The following is a 23000-nucleotide window of genomic DNA, read 5'->3' on the forward strand; positions in this document are numbered from 1 at the left end:
CCCCATCTCCAATTTTGTGATTCTGGGATGAGGCTTTGGGATTTGCAGTTCTAACAATTTCTCAGGTGATGCTGATACTGCTCATCTGTGATCCATGCTCTGAGGACAGCACAGCAAAACTCAGAACATGGGAGAGCTGCAAATAAAAGGCTCAGAGTTTACAGATGGACTAGTGTTCTAGACCTGGAACAAAAAATCAGGGATGATTTAAGGGCAAGCAAAAAACATGGGGAAGCCAATGAGGCTCAGTGGTTGAGCACTGGCTTTCCACATACAAGGTCCCAGGTTCAATCCTCAGCCTGGTACCTCAAAAAACAAAGAATAGAATATATTGCCTCACTCCAAGAAAGAAAAATACTTTAAAGGCTGCATCAGTGCTATCCCTACAAAGCAAAGAGTTTTCTTAAGGATGGCTATCATCGGTGGAGGAAAAAAAACATGCAAAAACCATAACCCTGGCTATAATTTTATTTTCCTCATGAACCTAAATCGTATGTGAGCAAGGAGACACAATTGTTATTATGTGGTAAATAAATATAGAGTTAGCATGCTATGTGCCATTTAGAATGCTATTTTGTTATTATTCAAAACTTAGATCATTGAGCCTGGAGAAAGGTACCATTTCTAAGAGCTGGTTTTATATTTATCATTTTGATTGCTGCATCTAATTATTACCTTAGTTTTACCTGTCCCTCAGTTACTTGTGCAAGTCTTATATAAGCAGAAATATCAGCTCTCTGAATTTGGAGAGGACTTACAGAATTTGTTCTGTAGGCCACTAAAGTTATTGATTGTGGTTGGCACATGTGCTAAATTGCATAATCAAAGGTGCAAAATCCTTTCCGACATTTCAGATCAGTCACTTTAAGTTTCTTTCAGGTAGTCAAATACTCACTAAGCTAACTCATCAGTATCAGTGACAATTAGTTTTGTACAAGCACAACAATCTAGCATTCATAGCCACATTCTGTTAATACGGATTTATCAGAGACCTTATCTGATCACATGGTCAGATGCCACTAGATAGAGAATGAAATTAGTTAGATATATGAGTGTAAATAATGTTTTAGTTCCACAGTCTAAACGACTTAATTTTACTGTAATAAATTCCCCATATAACTGAAATTAGGTTTTTGAGTTGAGATGCATACACATCTGTATTAATGTTAGTAACATCAAGTTGTCATCTACATTAGCCTTTTAAAATTATATGCTTAAATATTTATTTAAAATATAAAAATCCACAAGCGGAGAAGTAAATTCTTCTGGTCTAATAGTATACAAATAAATTATTCTAGACTAATGGTATATAAAAGTTAATGGTTTGAGAACAGGTTCTATTTAGAAATTCAAAACAATTTTATATTAAAGATTTAGTAGCCCATCTAGAAAAACAATCCCTTCAAGTCTAAATAATACTGAAAATTCAAAATTGTAATAAATAGATGTTTGTGAGGATTGAATTGCTTTGTTGGGTTGAGGCAGGAAGACAGAAGTCAGATTTCTTTGATTTCATTTTTACCATGGCAGAGTGGTAGCTTCTGTTTAGCTGGGAGATTTCAGAAAAAACACATGAAAGAAAGTAGCTTGTCAGTCTTTTAGGATATATTTGGTTCAGTGTCGTCAGAAGGTAGTCTGCCCTCTCCCTGGAATCAAGTTGCAAACACTATCCTCAATAGTAATTAGAGCTAAGCGGCAATTACAGGACGTATGATTTGTTCAGGCGCATTGCCTGTCGGCTGTTTCCTAGCACCACATTTCACAGGAGCACCAGGTTGAAATGATGGAATTATTTACCTCTAAATGTAATACCTCGTACAGTGCTCGAATGCAGAAGTGAACGTGGACTGTAATCTTAAAAACTCAGGTAAGCATTGCTGACTGATCAGCATTTACACCTCAGGGAACTTTTTCATGAAGTGTGTGACAAAAATATAAAATAGTTCAAATCAATTTTGGAAAAAGAGAAAAGTTTCAGACTTAGGACAAATAGAATTAGCTAATTTCATGATCCCCTATCCAATATCATCTTGGTTTTCCTAACCTGTTTTTATTTAAATTGTAATCTTGAGTCATTTTGCTAAATGTGATGATGTTTCTGAGTTCCCACATTTCCTTTCTCTTTATGAACTACTGTTCCTTTTTCTTTCGAAGTTTGTCTCAAAATAACTACTAGGTTAAAATGAGTTTTGTGTTTAATCCAAGTATGTTAGAACTCTCTTTCTTCTTTCTCTTCTCCTCAGAATGTATATTTAAACTGATGATTATACACGTTCAGGAATCCACATTCAGATTGACAGAACGGGGGCTGGTAGCCTGTAACAAAATCGAGTGTCATGGGTTATTTGCACTCTTATCACATGATTTTTATGATGTGCACATTTCAAGGTTTTAACATTCCATCCAGTTCAAACCAAAATCCAATGGCTTTGAGATTATTTAGACCCTTGGGCATAGAAATCTCTCTGGAAACCAGGTAAATTTAGGTCCTTAAGAGAAACCATTGTCTGGTATTTTTTATGTCTGTAGTAGATACTTGTGAAATTCTCATTTCTATTTTAGTGTTAACCACTTTTGTTCTTCCCCACACAAGAACTCCTTTTTCTTTCAATTTTGCCGTTTGTAAAACATGAATAAATATTACAGGTAGGAAAGGGCATAGAAACTCTTGGTACTATGAGGATGTTTTTTATCTCCTAGTCCCCAACAGGATTTAAGAAGGTTTAGAAAATATTGAAGGACCCTCGACTTCTTTTATTCTACCTTGTTGGTGGATTAGAAGTGTAACTATTGAGGGTTCAGTGGGCTCTTGGAAAAAAATGAGTAAATTGAAGCCAATGTGCCTTTTTTCCAATTAATTTTTCTATGATATATAACCTCTTAATGGACAGTGTTGCTCAGTAAATAATTATCACAATAAACAAATACCTAATATTGGAAGAAAATTCATTCTAATCCTGGGTCCATCAATGGCTTCATTTTGTATGTTTGCTTTGTCTTTGAATTATTTGTCCCTGGAAGTCATTTTCTTCATCACAAAAGAATGGGATGATCATCAGTCATTTAACAGTTTAGAAATCTATTTAATTTATGTAAAAGCACTGCCTTTCCCAATGAAAAATGATAGTATGTATATAACCTAGGACACTGGTAACAAATTTCTCTTAAAATGTACTGTTAAATTATTGGTGGATTTAAGTGCTCATCCTACTTTCTTACACATATGACAGATACCATCGTGTGAACAATTCTCTGTGGTTGCAACTCACATGACTACTTGAGACATAATCAGAAATATGACCTAATTTAATTGTTACATCTTGTCAAAGGGACAAACTTGTCCTGAAACCAGGATAACCTTGCTGTTAATCTTTTCATTTGTAGAAGTAAATATTAAAAAAGAAATTAATACAGCATAGCTGGAATACATGGCAAGTGACATATTTTATGAATGCTTTCTAGTTCCCTGGATATATTATGGCGAGAGAGATGTAGAAAAAGACAAAAAGGCAGACACATATATTTGGAAACAGAGACAGAATATAGACCCAGAGAGAGACAGACACACACACACATATACAAAGATAGAGAAGGACAGAGACAAATGACAGAGACATGAGAAAGAAAAGACACATGAGAGAGAGACTAGAGAGAGGGGGCCGGATTAGAGGGAGACAGGATAAGTGAGAGAGAGAGACAAATCAAAGTTTGGAAATACTGTGCAAGTTTGGAATTTTGGATTCTTTTTGCCCTTCCTTTAACTGGAAACAAGCTTTAAAAAAATACATTGAGCATTAGGTTCTATTTTTTTAATTGTTTACGTGCCATTTGTGTCCTATGATTAAATTCACTATTTTCTCATGTCCCTTTATTAAGAAATAACTATGCCTTTGACTTTTGGTGATCATTGAGGGGTTGAGAGGGAGTTATTTGGACAGCCACAAAGAAATTCCACATAAGAGAAACTAGTTCAAAGTTAGTATAATTGTTCAAGATTAAACATGATAAGGACAGGGGCATCATTCATGAGGAATTACTTCCAGTGCAGAAAATCCTTGGGCATTCAAGTGCCTTATCAGATGCGTTTTTGCTTATCACTGGTGCCTCAGAAGCTGCCTTCCTGACCAAAGCAAAGTAACATCCCTTTTTAGAAGTCAAGACAGTGGCAGAGTTCCAAGAAGCCAGGTCAGGCATTGGCCCATTCTTTTAAAAACCTGCTAATGACCCTTTGGAATACAAGCATCCCCTGAGTCACAGAAAACCCCATCTTTGCAGAAAAAGATAAAGCTGGATGTCACATGTCGCCCAGTTGCCCAGCTCTTTTATTTTGAAGGGCTCAGATGCCCTGTTTAACTAGATTGTTTCTGTCATAGGAATAAAAGGAAGAAAATCATTTTAGGAGTGAGATATTAGGAAATTCCAAATAAGGAATTGGTGCTAATGCTAGTTGACTGGAGAACTAAACCAAATTCACTGACTTCTCCTTCCTTCTTCCAATCCCACCTCACCCCTTGTGGGGAGCCACCTGCTGTAAAATCTATTTACAGCCTCCAACAACATGGCGGATTTCACAACCCTGCCCCACCATTTCCTCCTCCTTCTTCCTCTTTGTTTCTTTGTTCTCCCCTTCCCGCCACAAACTCTGGTGACCACAGCGATACACATGCGCAAGGCGCGAAACTCTGCAGACCCGGCGCGAACTTTCAGCCAATTCCCTTCCTGGACGTCTGCCACACGCAAGACCAACCTGTCACCTGTGGACACGTTCCCTTCCCTCAGTATATATTCCCATGTTCTACCCCCAATAAACGAGGCTTGATCAGAATCATGTCTTGCCTCCATTCTTCTCATCCTCTACCCCCGCTCCTTCCCACAGGTCCTAGAACTTGCCCCCGCCGGTTCGGAGCAACCCCTTTCTTCATCCTATCCCCACCTCCAAACCCCATTACTCATAGTCTCTGCTTACCCCATCCCTGGCATTACCAGATTAGTCACCCCATCCCTGGTTTCCATAGGGATGGAAGTGTGGCTTTCATGATGATGGCTCCAGGCAGGAGCCATTTCTGCTGCTTGGGGTGAAAGTGGCTTCTTTGCTGATAGGGGACCAAGAGTGCCTCTTCTATAATGGTCACCATGATTATAATATTCCATCAGGATTTTTCCTGAATGTATAAGGCAGTGCCCTTGTGGCCATGGATATACATGCAAAAAACAATTGCAGCACAGTTTTTACTGTTCCTATTTATTCCCATATTGTGCCTTCTGGGAACCCACTCCTCCCTCCCTCCCCCCCTTCCCCCCTTCCTCCTTCCTTCCCTTCCTTCCTGCTCTCACTTTCCTCTCTCAACATTGGTAGCAGCTTTTGAATAACTTTTAAATGTTTGGTTAATATTCAAGCTAAAGGAAGCTTTTTATTTTTTCTGCTTCTAAGGTGAGAGTAGAGCACACTAGCAGAGCAAATATTAACTCCATTTCTTTAAATCAAGCAAAGTTCTGGGGGAAATATCTTCTTAAAAATAATCACTATTCCTCTCCCCCTCCCACCCCTCTTTTGGTTCTTAAACGAAAATAGCCTAGACACTGAATGCAAAAGTGAAATTCTCAGAGACTAAGGGGGAATAAAACATTTTGTGTCCCAGAGCTAGAATTTATAGCAGCAGCTTGGTGCCCCGACCTCGTGAGGAGCTGTATCCAGCCTCCTTCAGCTAGCCCTTTGTGTGAATTGCAAAGGAGAGGGCTAAAGACAGGGCCAGAGGGCTGAACAGCACTGGTGCTTTGATCTGCTCTGATGGAAGGTCACTTGCCATTGCTTGGAAAAATGTGTCTTCTCAGATAACAAATTTGTTTCAATTTTGATAGTACTTAAATATAAAACCACCAACACATATGTGAGGATGACTCCTATTATGAAGCTATTTGAATTAGTTATGTTGATCCAAACAGTATGGTTAAAAGCATAGTTTTAATGGTCTTTGATGTTCTCTTTTCCCACTGGGAATATTCAAAGAATTATTTAAAATGAGGTGTTAGGCTCAATCTTCTGCCATTTTTTAAAATGGCAACAATGTTGGCCCTTAGCCCTCAGCAAGCTCTTCTTTCATTTAATTTCCTTTTTCCAATTGTTCATACTGACAAACATTAAAATTGAAACTTTTAAAAATACCAATACTTTCTTCCAAATTTCAGTCAAAATTTTAAAAAACTGGCCAAATATTAATCTACTTAATTTTTAAAGAAGATAATTGTGAGTTCTAGGTTTGGTTCTACCATTAGTCAGGTACCATGGTGGATTAAGCTGCTCCTAATCCTATTTTTCTAATATAAAATGAACAGAAATTTGTAGATTCCTAAATTAATGTCTTGCCTCTAAAATTTATGAAATATAATTCCTCTAGAAATATTGAATGCTTTTGAGAAACATAGCCATTGCCTTACCTAGGAAAGTCTGTATTTCTAGGAAGGTTCTTAAAATAAGACATATCTATCCTGCTCTTAAGGCTTTAGCATGCTGTAGAGAGAAAGCAGTCTAGCTCTGTTTGTAACAATAAGAAGCTTCAGACCTCATGAATGCATCTTGTTCCCATAGACCTGGGCAAATGTAGCTTAGGACCATCTCCCTAGGTCTTTCTGCCAGAAAATTTCATGACCTCCAAATCCATTCTTGACCTCAGATAATTTTATTAAAGCCCTGTCTGGAGATAAGTTTGGCTTCTCTGAAGACTTAGTAATTTAGGACTAAGTACATGACGTTCTCTTTTGATAAGTCAAATGTATTAAAAGCTATTTCAAGAAATTTGGGAGAACATTTGTTGGAACCCTGTTTTCCTTTCATTGAATTTTCTTCCTTACATGTTCTTACTTAATACCATTTGGTTACAATAACCTACAACAAAGCAAAAGTGTTTTAAATTCATCTTAAATTCATCTTGGTTTCTCAAGACGTTTTTTTAACCACTTAAATTTACTTGACTTCTGAAGTGCTCAGAGGTTTTTTTAGTACTGCTTTGAAAAAGGGTCACAACTTAGGAAGTTTGCCGTGTTTAACCAATCTATAGTTTGTACTATATAGTAAATAAATCTTTTTCATCTTTTTCAACATATAAATATAAGACACTGACTACACGGGCAAGATCTTTTGGTATAAATGAGTTATCACTTAACTGTGTATATTCTATTACCACAGCATCTGAAAAGCCACTTATTGCATCTTAGTGAAAGAGTCATTGTTTTGTGTGAAAGCTGAAGTATATACTACTAAACCCGAAGGACGCTAGGCTTAAAATCTTTCATGATATGGCTTCACTCCTGTTTTTTTGATGTAGCACTTTATTATTGCTTATAAATTTCAGTGTGGTGCTCAGAAAGATTTATTTTTAAATGCAACATTTTGCTAAGATGCTATTAAAGCAGCTGCTATTGGAGCTCTTTGGAGGGAACCCTGAGCTGCCCCAGCGGAGATTCAGGCACAGAACTGCCAAGTGTTAAGGTTATATAGACTCTAAGTTCTAGATACAGAGATCTAGTCTCTGGCATCACTGGATTCCATGTCAGTCTTCTCCATTCACTGCCTAAATTGAACAACGCATCAGTGTAAAAGAGAACTTCTATTTGCTCACAAATCATTTGGAGCAAAATCAAGCTGATAGTATAAAAAGAACTTACAAAAACATCATATTCACCCTAAAAACATACAAACTTGACAGTATTTGAATATATACTTATTGGGGAATTTTGCCTATGTTTGTCAAGAATATTTTACTAAAATGAATAGTATTTTAAAATTTTTTCTATTGAACTATAGCATACATAAAAGTATGTATCAAAGTGTACAGCTGAATGGATGTGCACAAATTAAGCTTACCTGTGTAATTGGCACCCAGATCAAGCACTCCAGAAGTCCTTTTTATGCCCTTTCCAGTCACTCTAACCCCTAGCACCACCACCCCTATCCTGCATGGATAGCCTAATTTAAAAGCATGAATTAATTTTGCCTGGTTTTATACTTTATGTAAATGGCATGATACAGTATGTACTCCTTCATTCTACTTCTCTTGCTCAACATTACGTTTGCAAGGTCTCTTTGTTGTTGCATGTAATTATATATCATTTGTTCTCATTGCTGTATTCCATTGTGTTGCTTTCTTGTATGAACGTACAATTAGTTATCCATTCTAATGTTGAAGGGTAATTGGCTAATCTTCACCTTGGGGCTTACACAAATAGGATTGCTGTGAACATTCAAGAACATATCATGTCCGTCAGGTATACTCCTAGAAATGAAATTGCTGGGTAATAAGGTCTACGTATATTTAGCTTTAGTAGATATTGCCAAATCAACTTAGTAGTATCCTTTTACACTTCCTTACAAGAGTCCTGGTTGCTCCATATCTTTGCCTACGTTTTGTAATCTCCATCTTTTTTTTAAACCATCCTGGTGAGTTTGTAGTGATATTATTTTGCAGTTTTATTGTCATATCCTGATGACTAATGAAGTTAAGTACTTTTTCATATGTTTATGAGCCTTTTTGATATCCATTTTTATGAAGGGTCCTTTAAGTCTTTTACCCATTTCTCTATTACACTGTCTGTCTTTCTTTTTGCTTTTTAGGAGAGCTTTATTCTGGATTTAAGTCCTTTGTCAAAATATATATATTGTGAATATCTTCCCCCACTTTGCTTAGGATTAACAGCTTTTGTTTCCTGTTTAAGAAATATTTGCCTATTCCAAGGTCACTATGTTTTTCTCTTTATTATTTTGCTTTCCATATTTAAATTCTAACTGCATTTTAAAAACTAGCAACCTAGGAGGGAGGACTAAAATGACCTATATTTTCTAATCAAGAAACCCTGAATATCCCTGGAGTGCCTAAAAAATGTTTTGAATTTTGATGCATTCCATTTTCTCTGTGCTTTTTGCTCATCCATTTCCCTCCACACAGCACACCATTCTCCCATCCCCATCTCTCAAAACAGGTTAGCAACTGTGTGTTGATGCTTGCTTCAAGAGTTAGCTTCTCTTTGAAAATATGATCCCATCTCCTAACCAGATATAATTTCTTTCTCTCTTAAACCTCAACATTTTTGTTAATGTCTTTTTTTATGACCCTTGACATATCCTGCCTTGTATGATGGGTATGTTTGCTCTCCTGGGATATGGTTTAATGTGAGAGGAGCAGGAGTAGTTAGTAACCACAGCAGCATGAGCTTATTGAAACTTGCTGTATGTCAGGTGCAGGTTTAAGCACTTTGTATAAATATCAAGTTCCTCTAACAGCAGTTCTATGATACAGGTATACTATATTTTCCCCATTTTAGAGAATAGAAAATAAAGGCATAAAAAGATAAAATCTCTTGTCCAAAGATGTGCAGCCAGAAAGTGGTGGAGCTGGGTCTTGTTGGTTGGCTATCTCCTGGGTTGGTGCTTTTAACCACTATGTATATAGAATGGTGTTGCCTGAAGAGCATGCCTCAGAGTCCCGATTGTCCCAGGTGCTCTGTGGAGTAAAAATTATTGTTTCCATGTTTAAAATATGGGGGGAGAAATTATGTCTGCCTAGACAGTTACAATATCCTTTAGTATATTAAGAATTCAGAGATGTCCTGCAGAAATGATCCTTTTTAAAATTTTGTTGAAGCCAACAAATTTTATCTGTTTAGAGGTTCAACATTTTCAGTCTTTTGGTTTGATGTTAAAATGTTCCTGTCCACCGCCAGAGATGGTATCTATATAACCAAAGTATTTTCAGCTGTATAACTTGATGGCTATAGCTTAATAGTAAAGAACAGAATTCAGAAGTCAAATTGCCTGTGTTTGAACCCTGACTCCTCCACATATAAGCTATATAAAGTTGGGTTTATTCTCTCTGTGCCTCAGTTTCTTATTTGTAAAATGGGGCTAGTGATAGTACGTTGTTTATCAGGTTATTGTGAGGATTAAACAATTTGTATGTGTACATGTATGTATGTATGTGTATATTTGTATATGTGTGTACATATGTACACACATATGTAATGTGCTTAGGGTAGTGCCTGGCACATGAAATGAGCTAGAAAAATGTTATCTTTGTTATCATTGTGTGGTATTTTCAGAAACCCTTTATTCAGTCACATCCCCTTGTCTTGTAGCCACCTCCTAGTGGCTACAATTGATGGTCTCTTGGTGCATTTGTTTACCTAAAATGACAGACTGATCAAAGAAAGGAAATGATAAGGGCCAGAGAGGTTGCTGGTAGATACCAGGGACAGCAATACTGGGAAAGCAATAAAGAGGAAACTGAGTTTGGTGGAACATCTGAAATGCCACTCATTTTAATTTCATTAAAGAACTCTGTAATCAACACTTCCTTCCCATGATAGATATTTATGACGCATTACTTTAAGTTATTGGTTTCAGCACTCACTGGAACGGACATTGTAGCAGTTTGATATGGTTATGAATTCCAAAAATAGATATTGGATTATGTTATCTGGTCTGTACTTGGGCATGATTGAATTATGATTAGGGCTTTGATTGAGTTATGATTAGGGCTTTGATTGGGCCACCCTTGGTGGGTGGGGATTCAAAGATAAAAGGCATGGCTAAGGACAAAGTTGGGGGTTCTTAATGTTGGAGTTTTGATGTTGGAGTTTGATGCTGAAATCTTAAGCTGGAGTCCTGGGGAAAGAGACAGAGCCATTCGCCTAATAGTCTGCAGCTGACCTTGTGGAGGAAAGAGGATCTGAGCCCTGAGGAACCCAGGAAACCTGAACCCTCACAGATGTCGACAGCCATCTTTCTCCAACACGTGCAAATAGACTTTGATGAGGGAAGTAACTTATGCTTTATGGCCTGGTATCTGTAAACTCCTACCCCAAATCAACATCCTTTATAAAAACCAACCATTTTCTGGTATTTTGCATCAGCACCCCTTAGGCTGACTAGTACCGACATATAAGAAGAAATACATCCAGCATCCATGTGGAATCTAAGCCCCCTCTTGATATAGATGTGGAGTGGACACAACCATTCTATGCTCCACAGGATGGAGGAATAGAGTATGGATTAGAGTGGACTTGCTGATATTCTATTTATGAACTATTGTGATTAGTAATCAAAGAAAATGTGGCATTGGTGTGGAGAAAGTGGCCATGGTGGCTGCTGGGGGTAGGAAGTGGGAGGAAGAGATGTGATGTGGGGGCATTTTCGGGGGTTGGAGTTGTCCTGAGTGGTGCTGCAGGGACAGTTACCAGGCATTGTATGTCCTCCCATGGCCCTCTGGGTGGACTATAGGAGAGTGTGGGCTATGATGTGGACCATTGACCATGAGCTGCAGCAGTGCTCAGAGATGGATTCACCAAATGTAATGAAAGTCTCATGTTGATGGAGGAGGTTGTTGTTATGGGGGGAGGAGTGGGGTGAGGGGGGTGGGAGGTATATGGGGACCTCATATTTTTTGAATGTAACAAAAAAATAAAGACAAAAAAAAAAGAAGAAACTACTTCTGCAGAATACAGAATAGATACAGGCTTAACCTCATTCTGTAAATGCTTCTCCATGCAGATTTTTGGTGACTCTGGCATACTTTCTTTCCTAAGAATGAAATGTTTTGTTTGTTTCTGTTATGGTGTATAAAGAGGAGCCAACTAGAAGCCTCAAACCTATAGAATATTACCTAAATTGACTTTCAAGATAGTATTTCAAAAGGTCAAAGACCAAGGCAATAATTTCAAGTACTACTTGGCATTTAAATGAGGTTTTATTGTGATGGATTGTGATGCAATCCATTGACATAATAAGGCATCTATTATGTTAAAGAAGCAGTTGATTCAAATAATAGTTTTCTTTATGATTATAATGGATAATTATCTTTCACATATTCTCCGTTTCATAGCTATAGATGAGGGGTTTTTAACCGAGGTCCATGGATCCCCAAAGGGGCCCAAGGAGAGATTTCAGGGGTTCAATGAGCTTGAACCGAAAATTCAGAAAAAAAAACACATTATTCTTGTGGGATGTGTTGATGCGGGTGTGGTATATTTCTTTAAAAATGCACAGTTTTGTGTGAACTTAGTATGACTTTTATTTTGATGTAGCATGTTCTGAGTACAGAGAACTGCCTGCAAAAAGGTAGGTAAGGATTGCAGAGGTGCTTTTATGACACCATGGGAAAACTCGAATTTCTAAATGTTTGCTGAAAATGACCATTTGAACAGATGTTGAACCATGTTAGGTTATTAGGTATTGAAATTATGGAAAAGTTGTAAAACGTAATTTTAAATAACCCTAAAATTTAATTTAAAGACATGCCAGCGTTGAGTGTCATAAAACTATCTGCTGCCACATTCTGTGAAGGAGGTTCATGTTTTTTACCTGACTGCAAAAGGGGTCCATGGAACAAAAAAGGTTAAGAACCCCTGCTATAGATGCATGCAACTTATATTTTACCATCAAAATGAAATTCCTGTAAGAGGGTTAGTTGCATTCTTATGGGAGAGTGTATGCTATGTTTATTTCCATGGTGACAATGGTGATTCTTAGATCATTGGGGTTTGCATGCTTGTGTTGTATATTTGATTTTCATACAGGGAGTTTAATAAATATGTACACATTAAGTGATATAAAAAACTTTGTCAAATAAAGTGGGGCCTTATTATGACTTGATTGATTTTGATATATACCAGATTATATATACTATGCTCTGTAACAGAACTATATAGAGGAGATGTTCCCCATATTAATGCCAAATAGTTCATACAAAAGGCAGGCGTTGGTCTTGTCCCATGAAAACAGCCATGTAATGCCACTCTTTATAACAGCATTATACCACCCTTTTCATTCAAATACTTTTTCAGTATATTTTCAACACCTCCCTTCCCCTTCTTATTTTCTCAGCAAGTCTTTGAATTTTAGAGAAATTTAGCATCTTCTTGCAAGGTGCAGTACATTTTGGCCAAGTTTCTGGTTATGTCTCCCACTGACCTAAAGGAATCCCGAGTTTAGGGGAAATGCTTCATAATAGCAGCAGCAATAGCAGCAGCATCTGGAATAAGGTAACAGAGAGATCAAAGCCTGAATTAACCTGTGCAAAGGTGCACTTTATCGCCTTTCATTTCCCATTTACAAAAACTTCTTTTGAAGCAATCAGTCTAGGTGAAGCAATGTATAAAAGCAATTTTTAAAAGTAAAAATAGCAAGGTTGAGGTGAGGAAATGGATAAAAGGATAGTTTATACTTATTCCGAAGATCTGCCAGTACTTTAAAACAATCTGTGTTTAACATGGCAAATTGTCTGTCATTAAAATGCTAATGAAATGGTAAACAGCTGTTAAGTTTTTTATGCTAATGAATGGTGGCTTCGAAGTAGTCCTCAAACCATGTCTTTATTAGCATAGAGATGTGATTGGGTAAGGGGGATCGTTGTGCATTCTGACCTCCCTTGTTGGAACAATCTGTTTGTCAAGTTCCCTGTTGCATTGTGTTTGATATTTATTTGAGTTTGTTTTTACAAAGTGATTCTCCCCAAGCCCTCAGGGCCCATGTATTACACAGTGCTATCCAAGCCTCCACTGTGGGCTTAGACAAAGAATTTTGCATCCCTTTGGGAGACCATGATGAGAAAATATAAATGTGTTTATAAGGCAGCTTTAAGTAGAATGATCCTTTATACTTTACATTTTTCGTAATTTTAGTAAATTATAAAAAGCAGTTGGTATAATATAAAAAAAAACCTCTACATTTCAATTTAGCAAAGCTTTTAAAATAAATATTTTAATAAGTGCCTCTGCAACATTTGATGTATTGATTTAATACATCTTAGATCTACAAGCACTGAAGTTAGCAATGGATGTAATGTTACCTAATTAGAAGATTAGAAGAGCAACATGTAATTAAAAACAGGGTGGTTAGGTGAATGCTAGGCTGAAATCAATGTGTTTACTTGGGCAACGAAAAAAGAAAAAAAAAATACTGTTCCATTTATACTTTGGGCTGTATGCTCTGTCTTCCCTAAAGATGTGGACGACCTAAAGACTTGCCATTACAGATGAATACTTTGGGCCCCTATCTCTCTTTTTTCTGTTTTCAGGATCAATGTAAATGAGATATGACAGTCCAATAAACTCTATTGCCAATGATGTTTCTGGAATGATTTGAAATATGATGCAGGGTTTATTAAAGAAATCCATTACCAAAAAAGTATCATTCAAATAGGAATTTTAATAATTCTGGGACACTGGGTATGAAGCTTGGTGGAAATCTTAATAGCTGGCATATTTTTCCAGACTGTTCATTTCTGAAGTCAGTAGGGGATTTTAGACCTATAATTATTGTGCCATCCTATATGGGCATATCAGGAGAAATTGGAAATCTTATATACTGCTGGCAGTAATGTAAAATGGCACTGCTGCTTTGGAGAACAGTCTGGTAGTTCCTTAAAATTTTAAGCCTTATGATTATCATATGACCCAACAATTCCATTCACCCAAGAGAACTGACTACTAGTCTTAACACAAAAATTTATGCTCACATATTGATAGCAGCACTAGGAATAACAGCTGAAGAGTGGAAATAACCCAACTCTTTATCAACTAAAGAATGGGTAAACAAAATATGGTATACCCATAAGTGGAATTATTTTTTCAGCCATAAAAAGGAATGATGTTCTGATTCAGGCTACAACATGGATGAAACTTGAAAACAGCATGCTAAGTGAAAGAAATCAGACACAAAGGACCATATATTGTATGGTTCCATTTAAATGATTGTCCAGGCAAATCTATAAAGACATAAGTGGATTGGTGGTTACCACGAGAGAGGAAGGTTGGGAGGGAATGAGGAATAAGTACTAATGGATAGGGGATTTCTTTTAATGGTGGTGAAAATATTCCAAAATTTTTTTGTGGTGATGGTTGCACAACTGTGTTAATTTATTAAAAAACACTGAATTATGTATTTTAAATGAGTGAATAGTGGGTGACATGAATTATATCTCAAGGAAACTTATATTTAAAAAAAAAACCATACCAGAGCCAAAACTTGCAAAAACAGCTATCTGTAGTGTACCGAGTCTATAGTCTAAAGAATTAAACCTCCTACTTGCACAGTAAATCAAATATCTCAAAAAGTGACAGCTAATACAACTGTTAAAAGTAATAGTTGCTAACATAATACAGCACTCATTAGAAATAAAAGTGGAAGGTAAAATGTGGAGTTCCATTCTCAACTCCTCCCGTCTTCCAGTACTCTGCCCAGTAAGGCCATAATCACCTCTTTAGCATTCTCTTAACTACCAATGTCTTGGCTACTGATTTCTCTCAAACTAAGGACAACTTTCAGTTTGTGTTTGTAGATAATAAATTGTTTGAGTCATAGCTTTCTTGAAAGCAGACAGTAACCATGGGTTTTTCTTCCCCATTATAGGGTAAAAAGTCTATGATATTCGATTTGCATAAAACATGCCTACTAGACATTTAGTAACTGAATGGTAAAGAGCATCTGACTTCAAGAGGCTCCTTCCCTCCTCTCTCCTGCATTTTGACTAATCAGAAACAATGACTCCGGTCTGACAACAGAGCGTTCTCATTCTGCCTGACCTGCCAGCAGGACCTGTACACTTATGTCTTGGCTGAGTCTGAGCAGCCCTCGGCCCTTGCCAGAGGGAGGCATTCTGCTTCACTATCTTATACAGTGGAAAAAAAAGATTCTTCTTATTTGTATTTACTCCTCCTGTGCCTTTTGCTTACTTCAGCGTAACTCTTGCTTGCAGGTTAAAGTTCAGCAGTCTTCTTTATGCATCCATACGGTTTGGGAGGGAAATGAATATGCAAGAGATTGAATTCACTTTTGTTTGTTTTTGGCAGGCAGTACATGCCACACTACTACGCTTCCTGCTCTTGTGCGCACACCTACCCTGATGATGCAGCCTTCCCTGGATATCAAACCATTTATGTCTTTTCCAGTGGACAGTAGTTCTGCTGTTGGGCTCTTTCCAAATTTCAATACAGTGAGTAAATGCATTTTCATTTTATTTTGTCCTCCTCAATCTCCTTCTTTCATTATGGTTGTGAATAAGCAAAAGATGCTTCCTCTGTTTCCAAAGTATGTAATTTTAGATTATGTATTAGTTACACTGCTCTGCTGTGCTATGGAAGATAAGGCATCACCCATGGGAGTTAATCCAAACAATAGCCAGCCTATTTATTTCTACCAATGTCTTTTCACCTATTGCTTTGCACAATTTTGATAGACTTTTCAGTAGCTTAAAAACCTGTATCATTTCTGGGATCTGTTCACATGCTCAAGAACACAGTTTGGAGATATCAAGCCATATGGACTTTTCCCTACAACTAGAAAGAAAAAAAAAATGACTGTAGGATTTATCTCCCTGAATGCATCTTTATTTGGGAGATATGTAAGTTTCTTTTACATAAGCAGAAGTTTTATTTGGAGGCTATTATAGATTATGTGAATCTGATGCTATTGGCAAAAAGAAAAAACTCATTTGAAACCTACACATTACTTGTCTGCTTGATACTTTGAGATTTCCTTTAAAACATATGATAAATATTAATGAATTGCCTATAATTACCATTCTTCATTCAGGTCAGTTGATTTCATTTCATAGATTTGTCAAGAGGAGCATGACAACTTTCAATAATAGATCTTAGCATACAATCAGTCTGTAGCCATATTCAAAGCTTGTAGAAAGAAGAAAGGTTAATCAGTTCATGGGATTGTAAAAATTACATTTGTTCAGACAACAAATACAGTTTGGGCATGATGGTCCACATGTATGGTACAGCATTATAGATACTGCTTTAATAAGAAGAAAAAAAAATTGTGTTATCAACACCACCAGACAGCGAACATCTGAAGTTCTGCCAAATGTTTCCTTTTGCAAACTTATCTTCTGTATGAAGTGAAAACAGCAAGAGGACTTTTCCTCAAGGGTTGTAAATAAAATCTGCGGACAGGCCTTCTGTCATGGTTTAGCTTTGTAGGGTAATTAGGGGGTGGCAGATCAGCCAAGTTTTTAAAGAGTCGCTGGCCTTGACAGTGAGCAAACAATTGAACATTTTTGTTTTCTTTGGCTTTTTTGGAGACAAGCTAGTTTAAAAAAATTAATCAAATAAGGGATAAATAGGTGCGTGTCATTTCTAGGCAGTGGAAAATCTGGGTAAGATAAATGATGCCTGCTCTGGTCACATTAATCCATCAGGAGTGACCCTCCCAAAGCACCACATCATTTAGTTTCAGAGAGCTTGAACCCATACATGCCTATTGTATACTCTATTGAAATATGTGTGATGCCTTCCGAACATAACTGAATTAAGCTCTGCTTCTTAGAACTACACCAGGTGTTTTTATTTTGATGTGTGTGCATTTGGAAGACAGCATTTGTAGCCACTGCAGAATTCCATTCACTCTCAGAAAGCAGCACTAATGATGTGGGTAAGCATAAGAGACTCCTACTGTGGTCACATCTCTGTATTTTTCTTTATTATTATTTTTAACACAAGAAATATATGGATATTCATTCTAAAGACTAAAATAAAACATTTAGCACTCAAGGCAAAAATGAGAATATCACCATTCCCGGCTGTTGCACATACTTCTTCCCTTCGTAGAGGCAAGTGCTGTCAGCAGCTGGCATGCATCCTTCCAACCCCTTTCTAGAAGTATAGTATGAGCATATCTATACATGTTGTCTTTCTACAACTGTGATTACATTATAAATACCATTCTGTAACTCACTTTTTCAGTTATCAGAATGGCTACATATAACTGTCAGGTTTTAAAGACCTGAAAAATGGAAACAATTCTTTCATAAAGTTTGCTTTTTTAAAATAAAATTTTATTGAAGTAAATCATTCATACATGAACATATATAATAAGTATATAGTAAAAGTTATAAACTTACAAAATAAGCATCTATACCATCATATTGGGTTCCCACACATTACCCTACCACCAATGCCTTGCATTGTTTTGAAATATTTGTTACAGCTTATATCCTGCCATAACTCTCTGAATGTACTGGGGGAGATTGTAAACTACAATGTAAACTATAATCCATGTGGAGCAGTAGTGCTCCAAAATGTATTCACCAGATGCAATGAATATGCCACAATGATGAAAAAGATTGTTGATGTTGGAGGAGTGAGGGGGTGAAGCGTGGGGTATATGGGAACCTCATGTTTTTTAATGTAACATTTTTTTGTGATCTATGTATCTTTTTAAAAAAAGACAATTAAAATAAAAGTGAAAAAAAAAAAGAACATCATCAAAATATTACTACTAACTGTAGCCCGTATCTTACATTAAGTGTATTCTCCCCGTCTACCCAGTTATTAACATCTTGTATTAGTGTTATACATTTGCTATAGTTCATGAGAGAACATTCTCATATTTGTTCTGTTAACTACAACCACCACTGGATTCCCTGTATTATACAGTCCCATGTTTTTTACAATCCATTCAAAGTGCATACTCAGTGGCTCTCATTTTCATCATAGAGTTATGCTGTCATCATCTCAGTCAATTTTAGAATGTTTTCATTACTCCTAAAGGAAAAATCCCATTCACCTTTATACCCCCTATAGTTGTCTCTTAGAATCAATATATCTTCTGTGCTATAATTGCAATATTACTGTTAACTATTGTCCATAAGTTTACATTGGTTGTAATTTTCTCATGTACCACCAAATTCTTAACACTTTATAAGAGAACATTTTTATATTTATACTATTATTCACAATCTTCAACATACCCTAGATAATTCTCTAACCATAAAGTTTTTGAAAGATAAAAATACGGTTTTCATAATAGTGTATTAATGTTATGTGGGGCTTACAGATGCACAAATATGCTTTTTGTTTGTTGTATGTAACAGTTAACCATATATATTTGTGAAAACCCAAAGAATATCACTACTAATAGAATTTCCTTTTTTTTTCCTTCTTGGAAGAAAATAAACTTGTAATTTTCAGATGAAAATACCATTTGGGTTAATGTCAAGAATACAGCAAAGAACTACGTGAGCAATTTATTTTAATCTCCCTACTTGATATTATAGCCAGTGTATTTATTAAATAAAAAGCCCTTCTGATAGGATATTAAAAGTTAAGTCATTTCAAGTGGGGCCCTCTAACATCTTGTAAAGAAATGAATTTATAAGGACAAGTGGCCTGCTTATAAATTTCCACTGTGAGTTGCTGTTAAAATTACTCTAATCCATTTCCTATAAGCTTTTCCATGCCAGTATCCAGCTCACCCAATTTCCTAGAGCAATTTCATAAAAGTCATTGTCCATGTTTTCTTGGAAAATGTTATTACTGTACATTACTAGTAATTATAATTCATTATTTTATATATGTGCTGTTTTTCATCCTTCAGATGACTCAGATCTCACATTTTAGTAGGCCATGATTATTGTTTATGTTGTCTAGATGAGGAAAAATAGTAACGAACTGAGACTTGAATTGGAATAGTCTACTTCAAAACTCATATTCTGTCTTTTTCACATCCTGACTCTTTGGGACTAAACCACCTCCCACCTCATTCTTTGTGAACAAAGCTTAATCAGAGATCTTTTGTGCTCTTTTCTGGAAGCATGGTAGACAGTTTTCAGCAGAATCGTTTAGTAGAAAGAGGAAGACAGACTTTGAATGTGTAAAATAGACCTCTACCAAGTAACATCTATGAAACTGTGTGTTTTTTAAAACAGCTATAATTTTTGGTGGCAAATTTTTAAAGTAGAGTCTACTCAATAGTCCACTTGTTCTTTGAAAATCAAGGTGAATGCCCAGCATTTCACTTTATTTTTAGCCAAGGCTAATATTAGTAAACATAAGAAATGAGATACAATTTAGTTTCATAATTATTATCAGAAGAATGGAAACACTGTATTCAGAGACATCGCACAGCTGGAAGTTTTTAAAGTTCAAAGTTTTGTTCTTAAGTGAATTGTAAGAAAATATAAAAAGTAATGGTTTAAACTGCTGAACAAATAGTCTATTAATACACACACACGCACAAATATATAGCACACTTCCACCTCCCAAAAAAGTAATGGTTTTCTCCTTTTTTAATATACTTGAATATGATAATGTTGCAAAAAAAACACAGCAGGGATGAAATAGGATCCTGTCATATTCCCAAGCAGAACAGGTGTCTGTTCTATGGTAAATTATATGCAACAAAGAGATACTCGTCACAGAGTCATTTATCGGTTGTCTTTGCTTCTACTCCACAATTGACAAAATCTTTCCCATTATTTATTTATGCAGAATAAGAAAATAGTTCAAGACACTGTCCAGACAGTTATGAAGAGATGTGATGCAAAGATGGATTTGGATCATAGCTAATTTACGATGGGCTGTATATGTCAATGATGCATGACTGGAGAATAATGATAACTGTGCTTCATAGGCTGTACTTCAGGGATTTTTTTTTTAAGATTTACTTATTTATTTCTCTCCCCTTCCACCATTTGTCTGTTCTCTGTGTCCATTTGCTGTGTTCTTCTGTGACCGCTTCTATCCTTATCAGCAGCACCGGGAATCTGTGTTTCTTTTTGTTGCGTCATGTTGTTGTGTCAGCTCTCCGTGTGGGCGGTGCCATTTTTGGGCAGGCTGCACTTTCTTTCGCGCTGGGCGGCTCTCCTTACGGGGCGCACTCCTTGCGCATGGGGCTCCCCTACGCAGGGGACACCCCTGCATGGGGCAGCACTCCCTGAGTGCTTCAGCACTGTGCATGCGCCAGCTCCACATGGGTCAAGGAGGCTCGGGGTTTGAACCGCGGACCTCCCATGTGGTAGGCAGACGCCCCATCCATTGGACCAAGTCCGCTTCCCAGGGATGGGTTTTTCTGAGACACTTAAATTAAAAGACTGTGCAAACCCAAACATAAATCTTAAGAGATTTCACCCTTTACACCTAAAACCTAACAGGTGTCTGTCTAGCTACCTGCTCATATCTACTTCTACCACTGCCAACCCTCCTCCAACTATTCGTCATTCAGGACTCAACTGAGGTATCACCTCCTTTACTAGAAGACTTTTGTGACTATTCAAGACTGAATTTAGTGTTCATCCTCTCGTTCCAAAGTACCCCTAGATTATCTCAATTATAGCAGTTATCACGCCATAGTCTAATTATCTGATTATCTGTCTTTTTCACTAGAATAGCAGATCCTTGAGGATAGGCATTATAACTTGTTCTTTTTTGTATGCTTCATGTATGGCACAGGTGCTCAAGGAAACCTTTTTGAAGGGAGGAAGGGAGGAAAGAACAGAGGAAAGGGCCCCATTTCCTTGGTTTTCAGGGTTCATGCTTTCCCAGCCAACAAAGACCAATATTCTGAGCCTCTTCTGTCAGGTGATGAGCCCAGGTGTCTCCTTTAAATTTTATTTTCCTGAAAACTGCCATCCTTTTTAAATTCAAAGTTAGTTACAAACTTTTATCCTGCTCTAGCTTTCTAAATTCTTTATGTGAATGGTGTGGAAACTTTGCCACAGATCTACTATATCCCTTGTCCTAGTCCTTAGTCTTAAGAGTTAAAAAAAAAAAAAGTTGTTACTGAATTTTATTGAAAACATATACATAAAAGAGTATGTAATGAGTCTGGGAAAGAAGATAATGTGCCCAAGAAACCTATAAGAAAGAGAACAAATAGACTTGGAAAAGGCAAGATAATATAAACCAAGAAACTTAGGCAAAGTGAAAATAAATTATTATTGAACTTTGAATGTAGTGGTGAAGAAATGTCAGAACAAATTAATTTTTTGTGTCCCAGTACTGCTATTTTTATTATTTTTTTATTCACTCTACTTCAGATTTGCCATATGTTCCATGGTCATCTTCTAACTATTGTGCATAATGTTTTGGGAGCTGTCAAAATACATATAATTGTGTCCCTCATAAGAATCAGTCTCATTTACTATGGACCCAGTTTTTATCTTTGTTCACAAACAACCAGGATAATAGTTGGTGTTTTAGTCTCCTTAAGATAAGACTTCTTCAGAATTAGGAAAAAAAAAAAGTTGCATACTTAGCAAGTTGGACAATATCATTTTCCTGTGGTAAGATAAATCCATCTATGACACACCCACACATATATCCAACCAATATGATATGTATGATGATAAGTAAATTCCATTTCAACAGCCAAATTTTGCATATATGCCCAGAGTAATTTGTATGACAATCCAGAGCTATAGCTGTAATCAGGAGCAGTCTCAAGACCACTGTTGCCTGTCAGTGTCTCCTTCGATTGACAGGTGTTTCACATACCTATTTATTTGAAATGTCTTTGTGAGTCCTGCCATGTTTTGCAACTGCTCCAGGAAAGCACAAGCACAGTGGAGGTCAATGCTGCTTTATTGCAAGAGGCTCAACCATCTTATTTTGTGAAAAAATAATCTGATTTTTATGACCTACCTTGAAATTATTTTTTTTCCTGACACAAATATGTGGAACAGAATAGAGATTATATCTGAAGTGTAAGTCTCCAAATCACTGTATGATTCTTTGAATCATCCATGACAAGCTGTGAAATGATCTATATATTTACCATTTATTTTCTCACTTTAGACCCTTTAAGATTCTGAGTCACTTATAGTTTGGCAATATCAATCAATATTTAAATATTTCTTTCTTATAGTAGAAATAATTCTTTATCAAGGAGATCCAAAACAGAGAAATTGGGAATTAAAATCAAATTTACTTTGCTTTTATTTTATTTTTTTAAGGATTTATTTATTTATTTCTCTCCCCTCCACCACCACCCCCACTCACCCACCCCACCCCCCCCACCCCAGTTTTCTCTTCTCTGTGTCTATTTGCTGTGTCTTCTTTGTCCGCTTCTGTTGTCAGCGGCATGGGAATCTGTGTTTCTTTTTGTTGCGTCATGTTGTTGTGTCAGCTCTCTGTGTGTGCAGCACCATTCCTGGGCTGGCTGCACTTTCTTTCATGCTGGGCGGCTCTCCTTACGGGGCGCACTCCTTGCGCGTGGGGCTCCCCTA

At 36.7% G+C, this 23000-nt stretch overlaps 1 protein-coding gene across 6 annotated transcripts in view; it reads left to right on the forward strand.

Moving 5' to 3' along the window:
- ZNF385B (zinc finger protein 385B) overlaps positions 1-23000 on the forward strand; it is a 440337-nt gene that overhangs the window by 336453 nt on the left and 80884 nt on the right. For all 6 annotated transcript variants that reach the window (XM_058300557.2, XM_058300563.2, XM_058300565.2 and 3 more), the window contains one exon: positions 15838-15980. In XM_058300557.2, the coding sequence (XP_058156540.1) occupies positions 15838-15980 (143 nt within the window). The remainder of the gene's footprint in view (positions 1-15837; positions 15981-23000) is intronic.

This window comes from Dasypus novemcinctus, chromosome 7 (assembly GCF_030445035.2).
Source record: "Dasypus novemcinctus isolate mDasNov1 chromosome 7, mDasNov1.1.hap2, whole genome shotgun sequence".
Classification (NCBI taxonomy): Eukaryota; Metazoa; Chordata; class Mammalia; order Cingulata; family Dasypodidae; genus Dasypus; species Dasypus novemcinctus.